This window comes from Triticum aestivum, chromosome 7D (genome assembly GCF_018294505.1).
Source record: "Triticum aestivum cultivar Chinese Spring chromosome 7D, IWGSC CS RefSeq v2.1, whole genome shotgun sequence".
NCBI classification, from domain to species: Eukaryota; Viridiplantae; Streptophyta; class Magnoliopsida; order Poales; family Poaceae; genus Triticum; species Triticum aestivum.
The window spans coordinates 618,665,167-618,682,082 of record NC_057814.1 but is presented as its reverse complement, the minus strand read 5'-3'; the positions used below and the strand labels follow the sequence as shown (position 1 = coordinate 618,682,082).

At 45.0% G+C, this 16,916-nt stretch overlaps 2 protein-coding genes and 1 non-coding gene across 5 annotated transcripts; 2 read left to right on the top strand and 1 right to left on the bottom strand.

The window, feature by feature from the left end:
* The first annotated feature begins 240 nt into the window (after window positions 1-240).
* TRNAI-AAU (transfer RNA isoleucine (anticodon AAU)) lies at window positions 241-318 on the top strand. Its single transcript has one exon. It is a non-coding gene; the product is annotated as a tRNA-Ile (tRNA).
* A 10,602-nt stretch (window positions 319-10,920) lies between these two features.
* Window positions 10,921-13,545, top strand: LOC123171441 (thaumatin-like protein 1b). The gene is made up of 4 exons (XM_044588944.1): window positions 10,921-10,978; window positions 11,300-12,126; window positions 12,731-12,917; window positions 13,517-13,545. Exons 1-4 carry the CDS (start codon window positions 10,921-10,923, stop codon window positions 13,543-13,545), a joined length of 1,101 nt encoding a protein of 366 aa, XP_044444879.1.
* On the bottom strand, window positions 13,379-15,972 carry LOC123166736 (F-box/FBD/LRR-repeat protein At2g04230). 3 transcript variants are annotated; one of them, XM_044584532.1, is made up of 5 exons: window positions 15,798-15,972; window positions 15,578-15,676; window positions 14,266-15,183; window positions 14,010-14,171; window positions 13,379-13,919 (listed from the first exon to the last, which is right to left on the bottom strand). In XM_044584532.1, the coding sequence occupies exons 1-5, from the start codon at window positions 15,852-15,854 to the stop codon at window positions 13,563-13,565; spliced, it is 1,593 nt and encodes a 530-aa protein (XP_044440467.1). In that variant the 5' UTR covers window positions 15,855-15,972; the 3' UTR covers window positions 13,379-13,562. The 3 variants fall into 3 exon arrangements, with proteins under 3 accessions (XP_044440467.1, XP_044440469.1, XP_044440468.1); XM_044584534.1 differs by having other exon boundaries at window positions 13,379-13,907; XM_044584533.1 differs by having other exon boundaries at window positions 15,578-15,673; window positions 15,798-15,950.
* Between the last annotated feature and the right edge of the window lie 944 nt (window positions 15,973-16,916).

The window sequence follows — 16,916 nt, the reverse complement described above, 5'->3', positions numbered from 1 at the left end:
GGGAACAAGCTAGTGACCCGCTCGAGGTCGAGGGTCTGCGGTACGTGCCGAGCTCCTAGGTTAATGCAGAATGTGTGTCGTCGAACAGTGCCCATCAATCCATCATCATTTTCAAATATCGCTCTGACGCTGCGCAGCGTGGTTATTTGCCCTTTGGTAGAATTACCAAAGCTACTACCTACGGGTTTTGATTTTATTTAATTATTATTATTAAGTGTCATTTTATAATGATATTGAATTGGCCTATTAGCTCAGCTGGTTAGAGCGTGGGCCTAATAAGGCCAAGGTCGCAGGTTCCAGACCTGCATGGGCGATCCATTTATATTTTGTTTTTTTTTCCTCGGAACGGAATTTCACGTGATGAAATGTGGAAAAAAAATTCCCAGGGAAAAGGGTAATACTAACAAATAACTGCATAAAAAAACACTCGGTACACAAATGAGAAAAAAACAGATATAAAAACCAATAACTGCATTTTGTTTGGTTGTTTCCATTGGAGGATAGGTTTGGCAAACCCTAAACGGTGCCCTCTGCGCCCATAAATTTGGTGTACGCAAATGGGCGCACACTCGGTACGCCAAGATGAGCCGGCCCATATTGCCTCCCATTTCCGTTTTAAAGTGGTGTAAAAAAAGAACGAGCACCAGGTTTAGACCCTACGACCTCGTCGTGCAATTGAACTACGATAGCCCCACCGATGTGGTTATGAACAAGAACAACCTTCCTATCCCTTTATTATTCCTTCATTTCCTTTTCCTTTTCCTTTTTTATTTTTATTTTTACTTTTCCTATTTATTTTTCATTTTTCTAATTAGATGAGAAAAGTTCAATGAATTTTATGAACGTTTTTTGAAATTCTCCGGCGACGTCAGCCCCAACCCGCATCCGCACCCGAACCAGTCAACCATCGTTCTCCTCTCCGCTTGCGACTACACTGCCACATCTTCCATGGCTCCTGTTCGTTCCCGTCTGAGGCCTCGCCGTTGTCCTCCGCCTTGGTTCGCTCGTTGTGCGCGGTGCGCCGCTGTATGGCATTGTCAACATGGTCAATAATCGAGAGGAATCAGTAGATGACTATACATGAAGAGGATGACAGTAGGGACCCACCAAGTCATGGCAATACGCAAGCAAGTGCCTCGTAATTACAAGCCAAAAAATGCTTCCTCCTAATGGTTTGACATCTGGGTCCCAAGCCATTATCAATGGGTATCAATGGGGCTGTGCGGGGCTGTGGCCCATATAGCCTAGGCTTTTTATGTTTACCACACGACGAGCCCAATTGTTTTTTTTCTTTCTAAAAATGGCATGCTCCGTTCTATTTTTTTTACAGAATACCAAACCAAGACCTACTTGCTTTCCTCAGCCCTGCTGGGCAGGAAATCTTTCAAGCCGACGAGGGATGTATTTGCTTGCCCAGAAAATGGGCTATAAGTAATAAGAAATGGGCTGTAAATTTTAAAAACACAACAAACGGACAATTAGTTTTAATTTTTTTAGGATTTCAAGATTTTAAATTTCCTGATTTTTTCTGGTGAAAATTATGTTGGATTTTATATTAATATAAATTTATTTTTTCAAATTAGTTTGAATGTGACTCGAAATTTCGGAATTAAAAACAGTTCGGACCGCACCGAAATATGCAAAGTTTCGTTGACTTTATTGACCATGGCCAGAATATGGGATGTAGTGCTAACACAAAGAATATGAGCTTAAAAAATCCTTAAGAATTAGCAAATGGGATGTGAATCATTAGGAATAATGGCAGATGAGTTATATGTTGTTTTGCACATATTTGGGGTTGACTTGTAGGCCTACTTAGTTCACGTGTATGCCTTCCTAAAAAATAGGCTGGCGCGTACGCAAGACTCAATCAACTTAGTCGACACACGAGAGCATTGACTGTTGGATGTCCATCTAACGACCGCCATGCTTCTTCAATCTCTGATCTTCCTGCTCTAGTCGTTCAAATCAGTGATGTCTACTACGCAACTTTATTCTTGTAGACTTGTGTTGGGCCTCCAAGCACAGAGTTTTGTAGGACAGTAGCAATTTTCCATTAAGTGGATGACCTAAGATTTATCAATTCGTGGGAGGCAAAAAATGAAGATGGTCTCTCTCAAACAACACTGCAACCAAATAATAAAAGTCTTTTGTGTCACCAACATACCAAATACAATGGTAAATTGTATAGGTGTACTAGTTCGGTGAAAAGATGGTGATACAAGTGTACTAATGACAGTAGATGTTGACATTTGTAAAGTAACAATAAAAAATCCGCAGACCACATCTGAACAAAAATCGGACTGGAGTCCTATACCGGTTAGCATGGATGGTAATTAAAGAGCACACTAAGTACTCTAGTAATATAAGGTCGGTCGTAATGGTAGTATCATAACTAGTATCATGCATGTCAACTAGACAATTTTGATGAGATGTCATAGAATTAAATGAAGAAAGAGAGAGTTGAGTATCATATCATGTACCGTATCATAATAAATGCTATGTTACTATGTGTCATATATGGCAATAAATAAAGTATTATATGATACTCCTGCCGTGTCGATGCATAAGTCATCTTACGAATAATCAAATAATCTCAAAACACTTAGGGGCTAGGGCGGTGCATTAAGTCCCACCTCGTTTCTTGTTTCTTGACATTAATAAAGGAATCAACCAATACGAGACGTGGGGCGTGTATGTTTTTAATGAGCTGAGACTACCTTGCACGTCATGCAGTGGTTAGTTCATTGCATGCAATCTAGCCATCTAGAGGTAATATCACCGGAAGTCATAGAACTTGCACTCGATGTTCAGTTTGGTGCTAGAACTTTGAAAATACGGAATTGCAGTTACTTAACTTGATTCAAGCGTGCACATACGGTTACAAAAATACATAGGTGATTTGTGCAAAAATGCTTCGGCCTAGAGCCCTCACTCACTGACATGTAGGGCCGTACACACTGATATGTCTGCATATGTATTTTGTGACCGTATGTGCACGCTTGAGTCAAGTTGAGTGACTACAATTCCGTATTTTCAAAGTTCTAGCACCAAATTGAACATCGAGCGCAAGTTCTGTGACTCCCGGTGATATTAACTCATCCATCTATACCTATACTAATTCTAGACTCCCTAGAAATTCTCACGTTAATTAGATTTTACGAGTCATTAATATGGTGGGACCGAATTATTACAGTGGAGATTGACTCATAAAATCCTACATAAAAATATATGTTTTTGCTAGCTCAACCTCTCACGCATCTTTCTTTCTTTGCCACGCACCTCTCTCTCATGTGCCCCTTTTAAACTTCCAGGTCTGTCTCTCTTTTATTAATCTATCTAGCTGTCATCTATTAATTAATCTATATCTATATCTATATTAATTAGAGACTCTCGTGAAATTCCCATGTTAATTAGTAATCAGGAGCCGTTTATCTGGTGGGACCGAATTATTATAGTTTAGATCTTACGTTGACTCCATAGAAGTTACTACCACGTTAATTTCAAATTTCCTAGAAATTATGAGAGTCCTCGGATGAAAAGAGACCTAAAGATCAGAACATATGCTCTGTCTATCTAACAAAATCTGTCACGACTCCCTCCTTCCTATACATCCCATCATCTCACGACTCTACCCCTCAAAATAAAAATCTCACGATCCTAAAAAATATTTCGCACGACTCTCTCCTTCCAATATCTCACGAATCTCCTTCCTTCCTCTAGGTCCGCCAAAAAGGAAAATAACTCCCGATCTCACGAGAGTCGAGCCATCTCCGGTGGCGACCATGATCTTGGAAGTCCAACCCTCCCAGGCAGCGACCGTGAGCTCGCATCAAGCCTTCACTTCCCCCTTCATCCCATCGGACTCCTCCCCACGGTTAATCTTGCGCAATTCGATCGGTACATGATCCGTATGTGCCCTTCAGATTCCTCCTCGCAGTTAATATTGTGCAATTCAATCTGTACATGATCAGTATGTTTGTGATGCTGCAACTATGTTTGTGCATTCTGGATGACAACACAACCAATAACTCTCTTAGTCTTACACTATCTTTGTACTATCATGTTGTATCATGCGTGAAATAGGCTATGGGTATTGAAGTTTGTACCATATGTATGGCTATATTTGTTTGCTCAATCCCACCGGAGACGCTGCATGAGGCGCCAACCGTGGACGGGGCATCGTTGTGGCCTTCATCTTCTTTGTGGCCTCCTTGGCGAGGGCCGTCGTCGTCGCCATCGGTTTTCTAGCTCTTTTGGCTCCGGCGGGATGGCGGCGGGTCGTCGCCATCGGTTTTCTAGCTCTTTTGGCTCCGGCGGGATGGCGGCGGGTCGTCGCCGAAGAGGCGGTCGCCACCCCGACAGCCATTGTAGCGATTGGAGCCGGAGCTTGAACCTGGTGGCCTTTTTTGTGCGGCGTAAGGGAGGAAAACCGAATTTATCCTCCCTTGCGTCGGGATAGGGGATCGGTTAGAGCTGGCCTAAGACAAAATTTACGACGGCATAAAATTCAACGTGAACTGATTGTCAATTTGTCATACGGGTGTGATGATAAGGAAGCAAGTGAAACCAGTTAAGCGAACACGGCTGCAAGTTTTGCATGATTTCTCCCGATACCATACTCTACTGGTAGACTGGTGTTGTTTAGGCATAGTATATCTTTATCTTTATCTTTACCTAATAATAAAGGATGGAGGTTTTCATAGTTCTCCATACATCGTTCCTTTATATCCGTTGATTTTGCATTAATTATGAAGATTGACTGCTTAGATTTAAAATAAACGAGAAGAGCACAATCTTTTCCTAAACAAACCGTATCTGTTGCTGTTGGTCCGTTGTCTTCCATCTGTTAAATTGGCCTCTGGCCTGACCCAACTGGGCCTTCCTTCTCTATTAAAATTGGGCTTCACATATCACGTATATGCCCAATTAATCACAGAGAATACGTAGGTATCGGTACCATGCATGCCGGGGTCTACCCGATTTTCTCCAACGCTGCCTTGCTGATTCCGTTCTTCCTTCTCCCTTGCCGATCTCCTTCCTCTTCCTATTTGATCCTACGCGGTCTCCTTTCCTTTCTTTGATCCAATCCTTACCCTCTTTTAATGAGGACGGCACGGTAAAGCCAATCCCCTTGATTTCCTTCTCACAAAAATCTTCCTGCTCGCATGCAACCACGAGAACAGAAACCAATCGGATCGAAGTCCTTAAAATCGGCAAGGTGCAGCCAGCTGTTGGAGGGCAAGCGTAAGCTCCACCTTGCGGGCGCGGGACGAGGCGGTCGACCTGAGGCTTGGCACCGGCGAGTTCAATGAGGAGGACGTAGAGTGGCTCCTGCTGCTAGGCCTCGCATGCCACGGCGCCCGCAGGGGCCGCATCCTTGAGGCCGTCGACCCGAGTCTCGACGTTGGCGATTTGAGGAGGGCGACGCTGCTGCTGTGAGTCCAACGCCAGGGTTGTTTCTTGGCATGAGGCAGACCCATGACGGGAAGCGACCAATGGAAGAAGAAGCCTCCAAGTGTCTGTGCGTGCTACCGGCAATAGGTACTTGAGCTTTGGCCTGAACTGCTTTTGGTATGCCACCCTGATGTCCAGGGCCTCCTTGTGGCGGTGGCCTAATTAAGTTGAGTTATATCATTATTGATCTCAGTACTTGCAAGTGCTACAGAATTCCTGCTATGAGAGGGGTCAACTAAAGTCCCTAAGAAACAGGCACACGTGCCGCATCTAACTTTAAGATCCTAAAGTATACAACGTACGTTAAGAGTCTGCACCCTCCCTCAGGGCCGCTTCCATCGCCTGCTGGTTCTGATGTGTGCTGCAGAATTTGAGCTCAAGATGTCTGGGTTCGACTTGAGGAACGCACGTCGGCGTGGAGGTGCGAGGAAGCAGGTGGTGCCAATGATGGCCGCTCTAAATTTGTAGTGCACTAGGTTGAAACGGCAGGGGTTGGAGGACGGTGCGTTGCCACAGCTCCAAATCGGACTGCAAGCGCCGCATGGAGCACTTGTCCTCTCCCCTGACGTGGTGCCAAGACTAGGTTGAAACGGCCGGGGTTGGAGGACGGCGTGTTGCCACAGCTCCAAATCAAACGCAAGAGCCACATGGAGCCCCTGTTCTCTCCTCTGACGTATGAATAGCTTGTTTTTACTCACCCTGGATCTTTCGTACACATACACTACATGCACGTGTATCGTCCCAATGGTTTTAGTATATTTTTCAGATTGAATCTGCATTCTGTGCAATGTCATCAGTTCATGACGTACAGTGACAATATCTCTTGAATCGATTTAGAGGGTATTTTAATTTTGGAGTAGCAGGCATTTTAGTTCAAAGGAATGAAATTGATGGTACTCATCTAACAAATCCTCTTTTGATATGTCTGGAATAACTTTTAATCTTTTTACAGATAGATTGGCGCAGGACCTCGTGACCAACCAGGAAGCACTGCCAACCTTACACAAGTGCACGTCCCGTTAGTTCAATGTTGATTAATTTTTTTAGATGGAGCGGTACAAATAGTTATATTTTGAGAATTCATTTGCGCATTTTGGGTTCCCTGCGACTCCAGCACCTTTACATCCTTTCATGTACTCTGAAGAGATTCAGCGAGGTCTGTCATGTAAAATGTTATCTAATTAAGCTTACAGAAATTCATATCATTGGCAAGTATTGAATTGTTACTGTAAGAGGAAGTTGTGCAGCTATTATATACTCACAAAGTTAACAGCATGACATAATGTTCTTTGCTATTAGTTGTGTTTGATTTCTTCCAAGATTTGCAACATCTAGACATTAGAATTATGCTATGAAAATGGATGACCCAAATTTGGTTTTAATACATAAGGACAGGTTTGCACAATTGGTCAGCACGTGAAATTTCTGCCTCTGAGTTAGCTAAACCGAACACATATAGAGATCAGGGATGCCATGTGTTCTTGCTGTTGTTTGGTGAACAGGAAAAAAAACCGCAGCTAAACAATACTACTTATTGTTTATTCGAGCTCGGGCCTAATATTGACCAAACTATTACGCTTTGGGCCTGACCCGGGCTTCAAAGTTGAAGATTGAGCATTTTATTCTGGTTGGCCCGAGTAATGCCCAAGTTTAACTTGAACGCACGACATCACCAAAAAGAGGGTGAGGGCCCCTCAGGGGATATGGCGTTGAAGGGCTGCTTAGTTGTGCCCACGTTGCCGTCTAACGGTATGAAAATATGCGGCACTGACGCACATGCTGTTGTGCATTTAGACCATGGAGACATCGTGTTGCCATCAGTGTCCTAATATTTCACGCTGAAAAACCGCGGTTGCCTTAGGGTGTACGTGCATGAAACACAGGTGGATGAGGTACATTTGTGGGTGGGGCTGTGGGGAGCAAGCCATGGCGCCTTCTGTGGATGGGGTTTTGGCGACATGCTGATTATGCTAGGGGCATATGATAATTTTTCTTCCGTTGCAACGCACGGGCATGTGTGCTAGTCTTGGATCATATGGATACAGAAGAAAAATCAGGTGGGTTATATTAATTAGAATCTTGCTGAAGATATGGCGCAGAAAAATCAGAGGTTTGCTTTCAGAGAAGTACTAGCGATCATCACCAAATTTATAATGCATACCGTAGAAAAATAAGTAAAAGTCTTTTTTGTTTTGTTTTTGCGAATGAATTGAAAACGTTAAAGTCAGAGGTGTATTCGTCCTAGAATTGTAGATGCAGAACAAAAACAGGTCCTTGGCCGTGACAAGCAAGTGCAGGGCAGAAAAACGTACGCAGCTTTCACTTGCAGACGACGGGCACCGGGTTCAGATAACCACAAGCACAAAAACAACAAGTTGTTGAAAGTCTACACGGTAATAGAATAGAATGTGTCACATCCAGCATCGGTCGACAATCGTCGCATGGAGGAGCAAGCTTAGCTCAGCTGGGACTTTGGACAAGAATGGAAAATGTATCCTACGTCCAAGTGGGGCCGGCCATCTCCAGCCTCTCCGTCGCCTCTACTAGGTTTGGGCTGCATTCGTGGGCCAAATATGTATATTATACCCTAGTAGTAGTTTTAGGTGAAAATCTTGGGTATTCTAGGGAAGTCCCATGAAGGGCCCCAGAGCCGCCGCTGACCATCGATGTCTACTTTCGCCGCCGCAACTGTGGCTCTTCCAGGCAGTGGCGAAGCCAGGAATATAGTATGAGGAGGGCCAAGTGTAGTAAATCCTTGCTAGGGAGGGCCAGCTTATGTTGCAACCATTGTACATCTATTAGCATGCATATTAGACTTAATACATTAATGTTAGGGGGGGCTAGGGCCCCTGCTGGTCCCCCTGTCTCCGCCACTGCTTCTAGGGCACGTCGCCGGAACCCGGCGGTGTGGGGTGGCGCGGGCGTCTGCGACGATGGCGGCGGGGAGGACGCACTACCAAGTGCTCGGGGTGGGGCCGTGGGGGCGGCGGCCAGCAGGTGGGAGATCAAGGCAGCGTACCGGCTTCTGGCCAGGGAGATGCACCCGGATGCTGCTGGGGACGGCACGGCGGCAACGAAGGCTTCATCCGGCTGCACGCTCGCCGACCCCGACGAGCGCTCGCGCTAGGACCGGGACGTGGTCTGCCGCGCCGCCGCGATGATGATGCGGCCGGCTGGGTCGGCGGGGCGGGCGTTCCGTAGGCGGACCTGGGAGACGGACCAGTGTTGGTAGGACGGCCGGACACACGCGGCAGCTCTGCTCTTTCGGTCCCGGTGTGTGGTCGTCTTGTTCAGAGACACGGTGCGGTGTCGCGGTCGTGCTCGCTCGGAGAAAAACCGCGTCAGCTCCCGCGCGCCGTTCGTTCCGTCTTGGACGGCCCATATCGGGTGACGGGTGTAAACCGCGCACGGCGAGAGACGTTTTTAGAAGATCTCTTGTGCGTCCGATCATAATTACTCAGCAAAATTTCTTTTTTCCTTTTCGAAAAAATATTTTGTTTTTCTGGTTACCCATTACCTTCATTACCAAGATTGAAATATGTAAATCAATTCATTAGTACTCCCAACGTTTCATAATTATTGTCATGATTTTAGTAATTTAAACTAAAACCACCACGACAGTAAACAGAAGAGTAAATTGTACTTATATGCACATTAATGGCCTACATACCAACTCTTTTGGTTCGAGAAGGAATTATTGAGTACTTACTACAATCATCCATGTCGATCATTTTTGAGAGATTGTCACAAGGATAGTTTTGGCAGCGTGAAAAAGGAATATTGCAATTATTATTTTTTGCGATATACTTATAACAAAGAAAGAGTAAGAGGCAACAAAATGTTTAGGAATAAATACTTTGAGAACTTATCATACATACAAGAATTGTGTACGTGCTGAAACCTTTTTTTTTAAAATGTTGTTTTTAGGCTAAACAAGCTTCACTTTATTAATTGATAACAAGGTTTATAGGGATACAATGGGTATCAGGTGCAGTAGCCAAGTATGGTGTCCTTGAGAGAAACCTAGAGCGTATTTAGTGAGGTTCTTTCCTTTGAAGATAAGGGAGCATGGATTCAATTCGGCAGCAGATATGATAATTTCTCGGACGATGCTTGCAGCTTCCCACCAGAAAATCCTCGATGACCTCCTTACAATAAAATGCAACCATAATATGGTTCAGAAATCAATACTTTTCAGAATGATTCGTCATCTTGATCATGTTCAACAATAATATTATCATTCCACCACCTAAGGCCCGCTCAGGTCCATGGAAAGGAAGGAGAGAGCATTGGGCTATTTCTCGCCGTAACTAGTCTCACCTCTGGGCGCGAGGGAGTGGGCCGGTCAGTACAATAGCGCCACTAGCCCAAGTGTCTTTTTCACTTTGCTTTTCTTATCGAGTTTCACTGTTTTTCCGGATTTCTTCACGTTTTTTATTTTCCTTGTTTATTTCTTCAAATTTTTCTTTCTTTATTTTTATTTTTATTTTTATTTTTATTTTTTATTTTTTTCCATATATTTTAAATATACATTTTAAATGTTTTAAATACATATTTCACATTTTTTACTACATGATTAAGATTTTTAAAAATATATGTTTTGATCTCTACCTTTTTTCATATACATCATACCTTTTTGTATGTATTCAAAATATTTTTTAATAAATGTTTAACATTTGTGAAATACATGTTTTTTGTTTTTTCAAATACACATTGAAACATTTTTGTTATGATACGAAACATTTTTTCTTAAAGTTTGTGAACATTCTTTATTTACACAGATAATAAAATTAAATGTCATGATCCTTTTTTAAAGTGAGTGTTTTTTTAAAATGTGAAGTACACTTCTTTGAATGGGGAGAAATATTATTTTGAATTGCACAAGCAATGGTGATATTGTATAAACATTTTTTTTAAATGTCACATACATTGTTTTCAAATGTGAACATTTTTTTACGCTAGGACCTAGGTAACATTGCATTCCACTAGTTCGAGGACCATCGTGAGAGTACAAGGACCGTGACTATAATTATCTCTGCCCCCCTGATTGTTGTTTGGGCCATTTCACTGCAAGAAACAAAATTCTTAGTTGATCCAATCATAGTTTGGGATTGAAAAAACATACTCTGCTTAAATATGAGTCAACTCACCGGCCGAGGCAAAAGATAGAGAGGACTTAATCTAACGAAGAATGGCTCACCTACTTGCAATTTTCAAACCACATTTGATGTCGCATCTCTTAATAGTTTATACCGAAGATCAAGTTTGGAGATCGAATGAACCTTTCTTGAATGTTTCTTAGCTTCCTCCATCCCTTAGTTTAGTAGCTCCTGACAGCAATAGGTCAGCTAATTAGATGATGATCGCATCACATGCATGGACATGTTAAGAATTGTTAATTTTTGTGTCATCGTCTCTCTCAAGTTTTGATCTCTTCTCCTCTCCCTCTCTTCCTCCGGCTCCATGGGACGATCACTTCTTCTCCCTCTGCTCTCTCTGCTCTGCCTCTCCTTCCTCAAAGGTACACTGTAGTTAACATTAATCACTCTTTATCTGTGTTTTGTACAACACTGATAATAAGTTCGTTAGTGTCGTTTTTCTTTCTATTTTTGTGAAATTTTCAGTTTTTTTTAATCAAATAAGGGTTTTCCCCTTCTGATTTTCATTACTGAAAACCAACTGCAAACCAAAAGTATTCAGCCTCACACTACCAAGGTCCCACGCAACGCAGCATAAACCACCTAAACCAAAAGCCAACATGAAATTTTCAGTTACTTCACTAAGCTTGTATCTAATCAATGGGCAATATATATGGATTGTAATGGTAATTAATGGCGAACAGGAGCACGGCCTGCCACGTTCATGGTGACGAACAGCTGCGGCTACACTGTGTGGCCCGGCATCCTCTCCAACGCCGGCGTGGCACCGCCGTCCACCACTGGATTCATGCTCTCCCCGGGCGAGTCCCGCGCCGTGGCCGTAGCCGATGGCTGGTCCGGCCGCATGTGGGGCCGCACACTCTGCGAACAGGGCTCCTCTGGCGCCGGCTTCGCCTGCACTACCGGTGACTGCGGCACGGGCACAGTCGAGTGCTCCGGCCGCGGTGCTGCCCCGCCGGCCACGCTGGCCGAGTTCACGCTCGCTTCCGTCGGAGGCGACGACTTCTACGACGTGAGCCTCGTCGACGGCTTCAACGTGCCGGTGCTGGTCGCGCCGGCGAACGGGAGCTGCCCGACCACAGACTGCCCCGCCGACATGAACGCGCAGTGCCCGCCGGAGCTGCGTGTCGTCGTGGCCGGCGCGGCGGTGGCGTGCCGGAGCGCGTGCGAGGCGTTCGGGACGGAGGCGTACTGCTGCAGCGGCGCGCACGGGACCCCGGCGACGTGCGCGCCCACGGCCTACTCAAGGCTGTTTAAGGCCGCGTGCCCGCGCGCCTACAGCTACGCCTACGACGACGCGACGTCCACGTTCACCTGTGCCGGCGGCAGTGCCGGCTACGGCGTCGTGTTCTGCCCCGCCGGCGGGTCGAGGTACGCTCGTTGGATCATTGTTGTTGGACGTGCTCGGCACGTCGTGGCTATTTGGCATTTCGATCGCTTCTTTTTGTGGACGTGCGCATGTGGACAGCGTAGAATGCATCATGCACAACTTGACACGAATTATATTACGGTTAAATTAACTAGTACTCTATATTATGTCTATACAAATTATATCTGGATGTACTTTAACAAAATTGTATTATATTATGTGATAAACCTCTTTTTTAAGTTATTATGTGATTGTCTAAACCTACGGGCCCCAACTCTCCATGGAAAGCATCTTTATACTTAAATGAGATGCTAAGTGCATGAAAGGAAGTACTCCCTCAGTAAAGAAATATAAGAGCGTTTAAATTGTTATTTTAGCAATTTAAGCTATTATATTTCTTTACGAAGGGAGTAGTAACTAAACTCTCCATGCATAGGTGATTAACTTCTTTTAGCTAAACTTCATTAATTATTTAACAACTAAACTCTCCATGCATAATAGACATTTTGTATAGTTTCACATGTTTGGGTGATTGGGTCACCAAACTGTTTTCGGGCATGGCAGAGCTGGGAAGTGGTTCAGTTTTACTGTCCTAAATAAATAGGGATTCATACTGGACAGGCAATCTATTCGAGCAGCAAAGTTGAGTTTTGGGCAGTTTTCTAAATTTTGGAGGTAGGATAGGGGTACTCTCCTTGAGATGCTCTCTGCTCAAACTGATACTTTTCTCTTGTCCTGGACCCAGTGGGAACCAGGCGTCGCCACCGACAAGTGCCGCCTACCCACCAATGGTGTTCTCGTCTGGGGGCGCAGATCCGGCGACAATCACCCTCCTTCCTCTCCTCATGGCCATCTTTCAAGTGATGTCGATGCAGTGAACAGGGTGATCCCAAACATTCAGCAAAATTTGCTGGAGGACGGGCCCGGGCTCGGTTGGCATTCACCCAAACAAACGGCAGATTCGTCGCGATACCAACCTGCACCGCAAAGAACACTTCAGGTTCCTCCTCGACCGGGCAGTTCCTCCTCGACTGGGCAGTGGCATGGTTTCGGAGTGTGTTCTCTCGGATCCCACCCGAGCAGTATTAGGCCATGTGGCAAATTTTGTTTAGATGCTCTGTATTTTGAAGAGATATTACATTTTTCATCCCGAGGCGCGAACCTAGAGAGAGTCTTACTTCTTCTTTCAGGAGCTGGCAAATGTGTACATGAACAGATAGAGATGCAATTAAGTTTGTTTGAGTTTTCACCATTCAGAGTTCTTTCAGTAGCTCCAATATACCAGGACAAATAACCCTCTTACAGGTTGAAACAAGGCAAAATGAGGAAGAAAAAAAAGAGAGCAGATGCACTGGAGACACATAAAAGGGAGAACCAAGATTTTGCTACGATGAACCAGAGATTACTTGTTTTTTATTAAGAGGGGCAAAGCAGGTAGACACATAAAAGGGATTCCATTTGTAGACACCAAAACAGTCACTACAGTCTACAGGGGCATTCTCCCAGCTACACTGAATGCTGCATACTGCAGACTACACAAGATTAATTGACAGCGGGTAGATGCGAAAAGGATTGGTTTACTCACTGTTAAGGGGGGCATCTAAGACAGTGATCACCTTACCAAAGCGCTTCGAGGTTCGCTGTGCCCATTCACAGACCCCCGGTAAAATTCTGCTTTCAATGTCTCTATTCTGCCCGTAATCATCCTCACCCCAAGGTGCTTCTGTGAGCCTTGGTTCTATTGTCAGCTGCTCAAGAACAGAAGCATTTCCCAAGATAGAGCACGCCAGCTCAATCTGAGACTTGTAACACTGAAACCCACCCATGAAGACCGTCTTAAGATGATCATGGCGACACATACAGGGACCTTCCGCCCCCGCCACCTCGGCACTGAAGAAAGCACCGGAACTCAGATAGAGCATCTGCATTGGAAGCTTGCAATCATTCGGTCAAACTAATCCAAGTACAGTTCTTTCTTGAAGGTTCATATATTTAGTCTTTGCAACAAATAAAATGGTACTCACATGCAAGTCCAATGTCTCCAGTTGGGGTGCAGTGTCCAACCAATGGGCCAGTTGAAGAAGTCCATTATCTTCATTTAACTCTCGACAATAGACAACAATTTGACAAGTCATATGCCTCAGATGCATAAACATGCCCTGTGGTCTTAATGGCAGCTCCAGGGACTGAAACATGACAGGAACAAATAAGATGACACTGACAGTAACACCAAGTTTCAAGAATTATGAGGTAAGCTAAAAGAAAAAAAAATAAGGTAACCTGTGCATATGTTGATATAATAGCTCGCACAATTAATATCTTCACTGGGGAAATGCTTGGAATTACATTGAATGCATGGGCCAGTGCAGAAGGATTAGTGGTATCAAACGCAATTGTCGCCTTCTCTAATTTTGAGCAACCATGAAGCACTATAGGGATTAGTCGTCCTTCGTACTCAAAATGAGCAAGATCAGCTGCATGAATCACAACCATCTGGACGTCTGTTCTAGCAATCAGCAATTTTTGAAGTTTATCGAGTTTGTGTGGTACGATTAAGTCATCCACACCAGAACACCTGATGATCTCTAAGTCCTCAAGTCTTGAACATTTTGCAAGCAAGCCTGGAAAATCTCCAAATATCTGAACAGAGTTTAAAACAAGCCTTCTGAGTACTGTAAAGCGGCATATTCCTGAGCTTGGCTTTATAGAAGCACCGGCGAGAGACAAGGACTGCACAAATGAGCTACCTTGAGCATCTAAGGCCTCAAGAGGAAAGTGGGGAGCTTCTTCAACTGGGTAATCAAATAGCTTAAGATCAAAATCTATTATTTTTGCCTTTGATGAAGCGGCAAACCGAATCCACCTGTCAAGATGATGAGAGTCCTCTTTGTGCAGGTCACAGCTGATACTGAACTTATTGATTCCTATCCCACTATGCTGTTGAATAACCGAATTTACAGTCTCAATGAACTTTGCTCGTGTTATTTTGGTACCACACTGATTAGTGGATTGGTCATTGGTGCCAGTGCCATTAACCTGATCAGCGGGATTGTCATCGGTGTTAGAATCCACATCAACGGGTTCATTGAAACATAGGTCGCCGTGGAATCTCCAGAGCGTTGTCCAACTTCTTGAAACCATGCTTGTCCTCACGGCCTCTTTCAGTGGCAGCAGTGAGATTATAACCGGCTGAACCTCCTGCGACATGAGAGGACCTGAATTTTTAGAGGGGTTGAATTTTATGTAAAAGTAACTGGCTAACACAATGAGCTCAAAGTGCATGTATTTTGAAGGAGAAATAGGAGCAGATGCAGACTGCAACCTTTTGCTGTAGAGGGGTTTAACTGTAACTAAAAATGAAGGTTCAGATATCTGAACGAGAAATCTGAGCAGATGCAAGCTGCAGTTTTTTCACTGTAGTTTCACCAATTAAGCAAGATAGCCAATTCAAGAGAAAAAACATGAGGTGAACAAGAGTTGAAGCCCACAGCAGCAAATCCCACAAAACAGCAGTCTTTTTTGTCCCAGAGTTCCAGATCCGTGGTCCGTATAAGGGGGGAAATTGAGGAAGTAATTATGGAATGGAAGTTACCGCCGGAAGGTCCTCCATCCGGAAGGACGGACCGTCGGCGAGGCCGTGGTGGTTCTTCGACCTGCTCCGCTTGGCCGCCGCCGCCTCTTCCATGGGCTGCTGCAGGGAGTGAGGGACGAACCCTAGGTTAATAGAGAAACGGAGGGCACTCCGCAGATCCATCCATCCACCGGGAAAACCTAGGAGAGAGGATTGGGGAGAGGAAGATAATGCTGCTCACCTGTCGATCTGGAGAAGGGGAAGGAGGAGCTGCTTCGTCTTCCCCGGCTCCGGCCATCTCTGCTCTGCTGCTCCTCTCCGACCAGAGGAGCTCAGTTCACTTCCACTTCTTTTTTTACACAAGAGGAATGCAAATGGGAAGTGGAGGTGCGGTAACTCTGTGCCTTCAGTTCCTTTCAAAAAAAAAAAACTCTGTGCCTTCAGTTTAGAGCATCTAGCAGATCCTTAAAATCTCGTACCGGCATACCCTAAAATATATTTTTCACATTTTTATAGTATGACATTTGTTTTGATAGAATAGATTCCGCAAAAAACTTTCATGATAGATGTAGAGCCCACTTGTCATTAGTTAAATTTACAACCAGGTCCCTGAAAAGCAACACAAAACACCCTGAAAACAAAAATGTAAATTACAACTGGGTTCATACTCCTCTATGTCGCCCATGGCGCCAGCATCGTCCGCAGGCGTGGCGTGCTTGAGCAGGACCGCCTCGAAGAGATCCTGGAGGCCGAGCAACGACCTGTCGAGTGGGCCCTCGAAGCGTATCGCCTTGACCTTCATCTCGTAGACGGCGCGCAACGCGGAAGCCGCCGCCCCCGGCCGTGGCCGGCGGCTTTGTTGGTGGTGTGGCCAAGGAACCCGACTGCCTTGTCCACCCTCCGGATGACCTCGTCTCCCCACGCCCCCATGTCCTGATGGCGTCGTCAGTGTTGTGCCAAACGACGCTCTTCGCCTTGGAGATGCCCTCGATTCTGACGGGGCGACCTCGGGATCGGATGCGGGAGGCTCTGGCTGCTCCATGGCGACGCGCGGCCGTCCGAGGGAGGAGCAACGGTGAGATGGCAACGAGCTTAGTGGCAGCGGAGGCATATAATAGAAGCAGTTGGTGCTGAAATTTCACTCCCAACAAGAATAGAGGACATTGTAAAAAGAGGGAGAAATCCTAAAAATATGGTGGATGGGGGACGAAATATACAGGTCCCCGTAAAAATATTTATGGGACGAGCCATTTTACAAGACCTTGTCGGGACAATTTTTTCTCATAATCTTGTAAAACAACGGTTATTTTGCGGGACAAGGCGATCTACAGGATCTGCTAGACATGATCTTAGTCGGTTT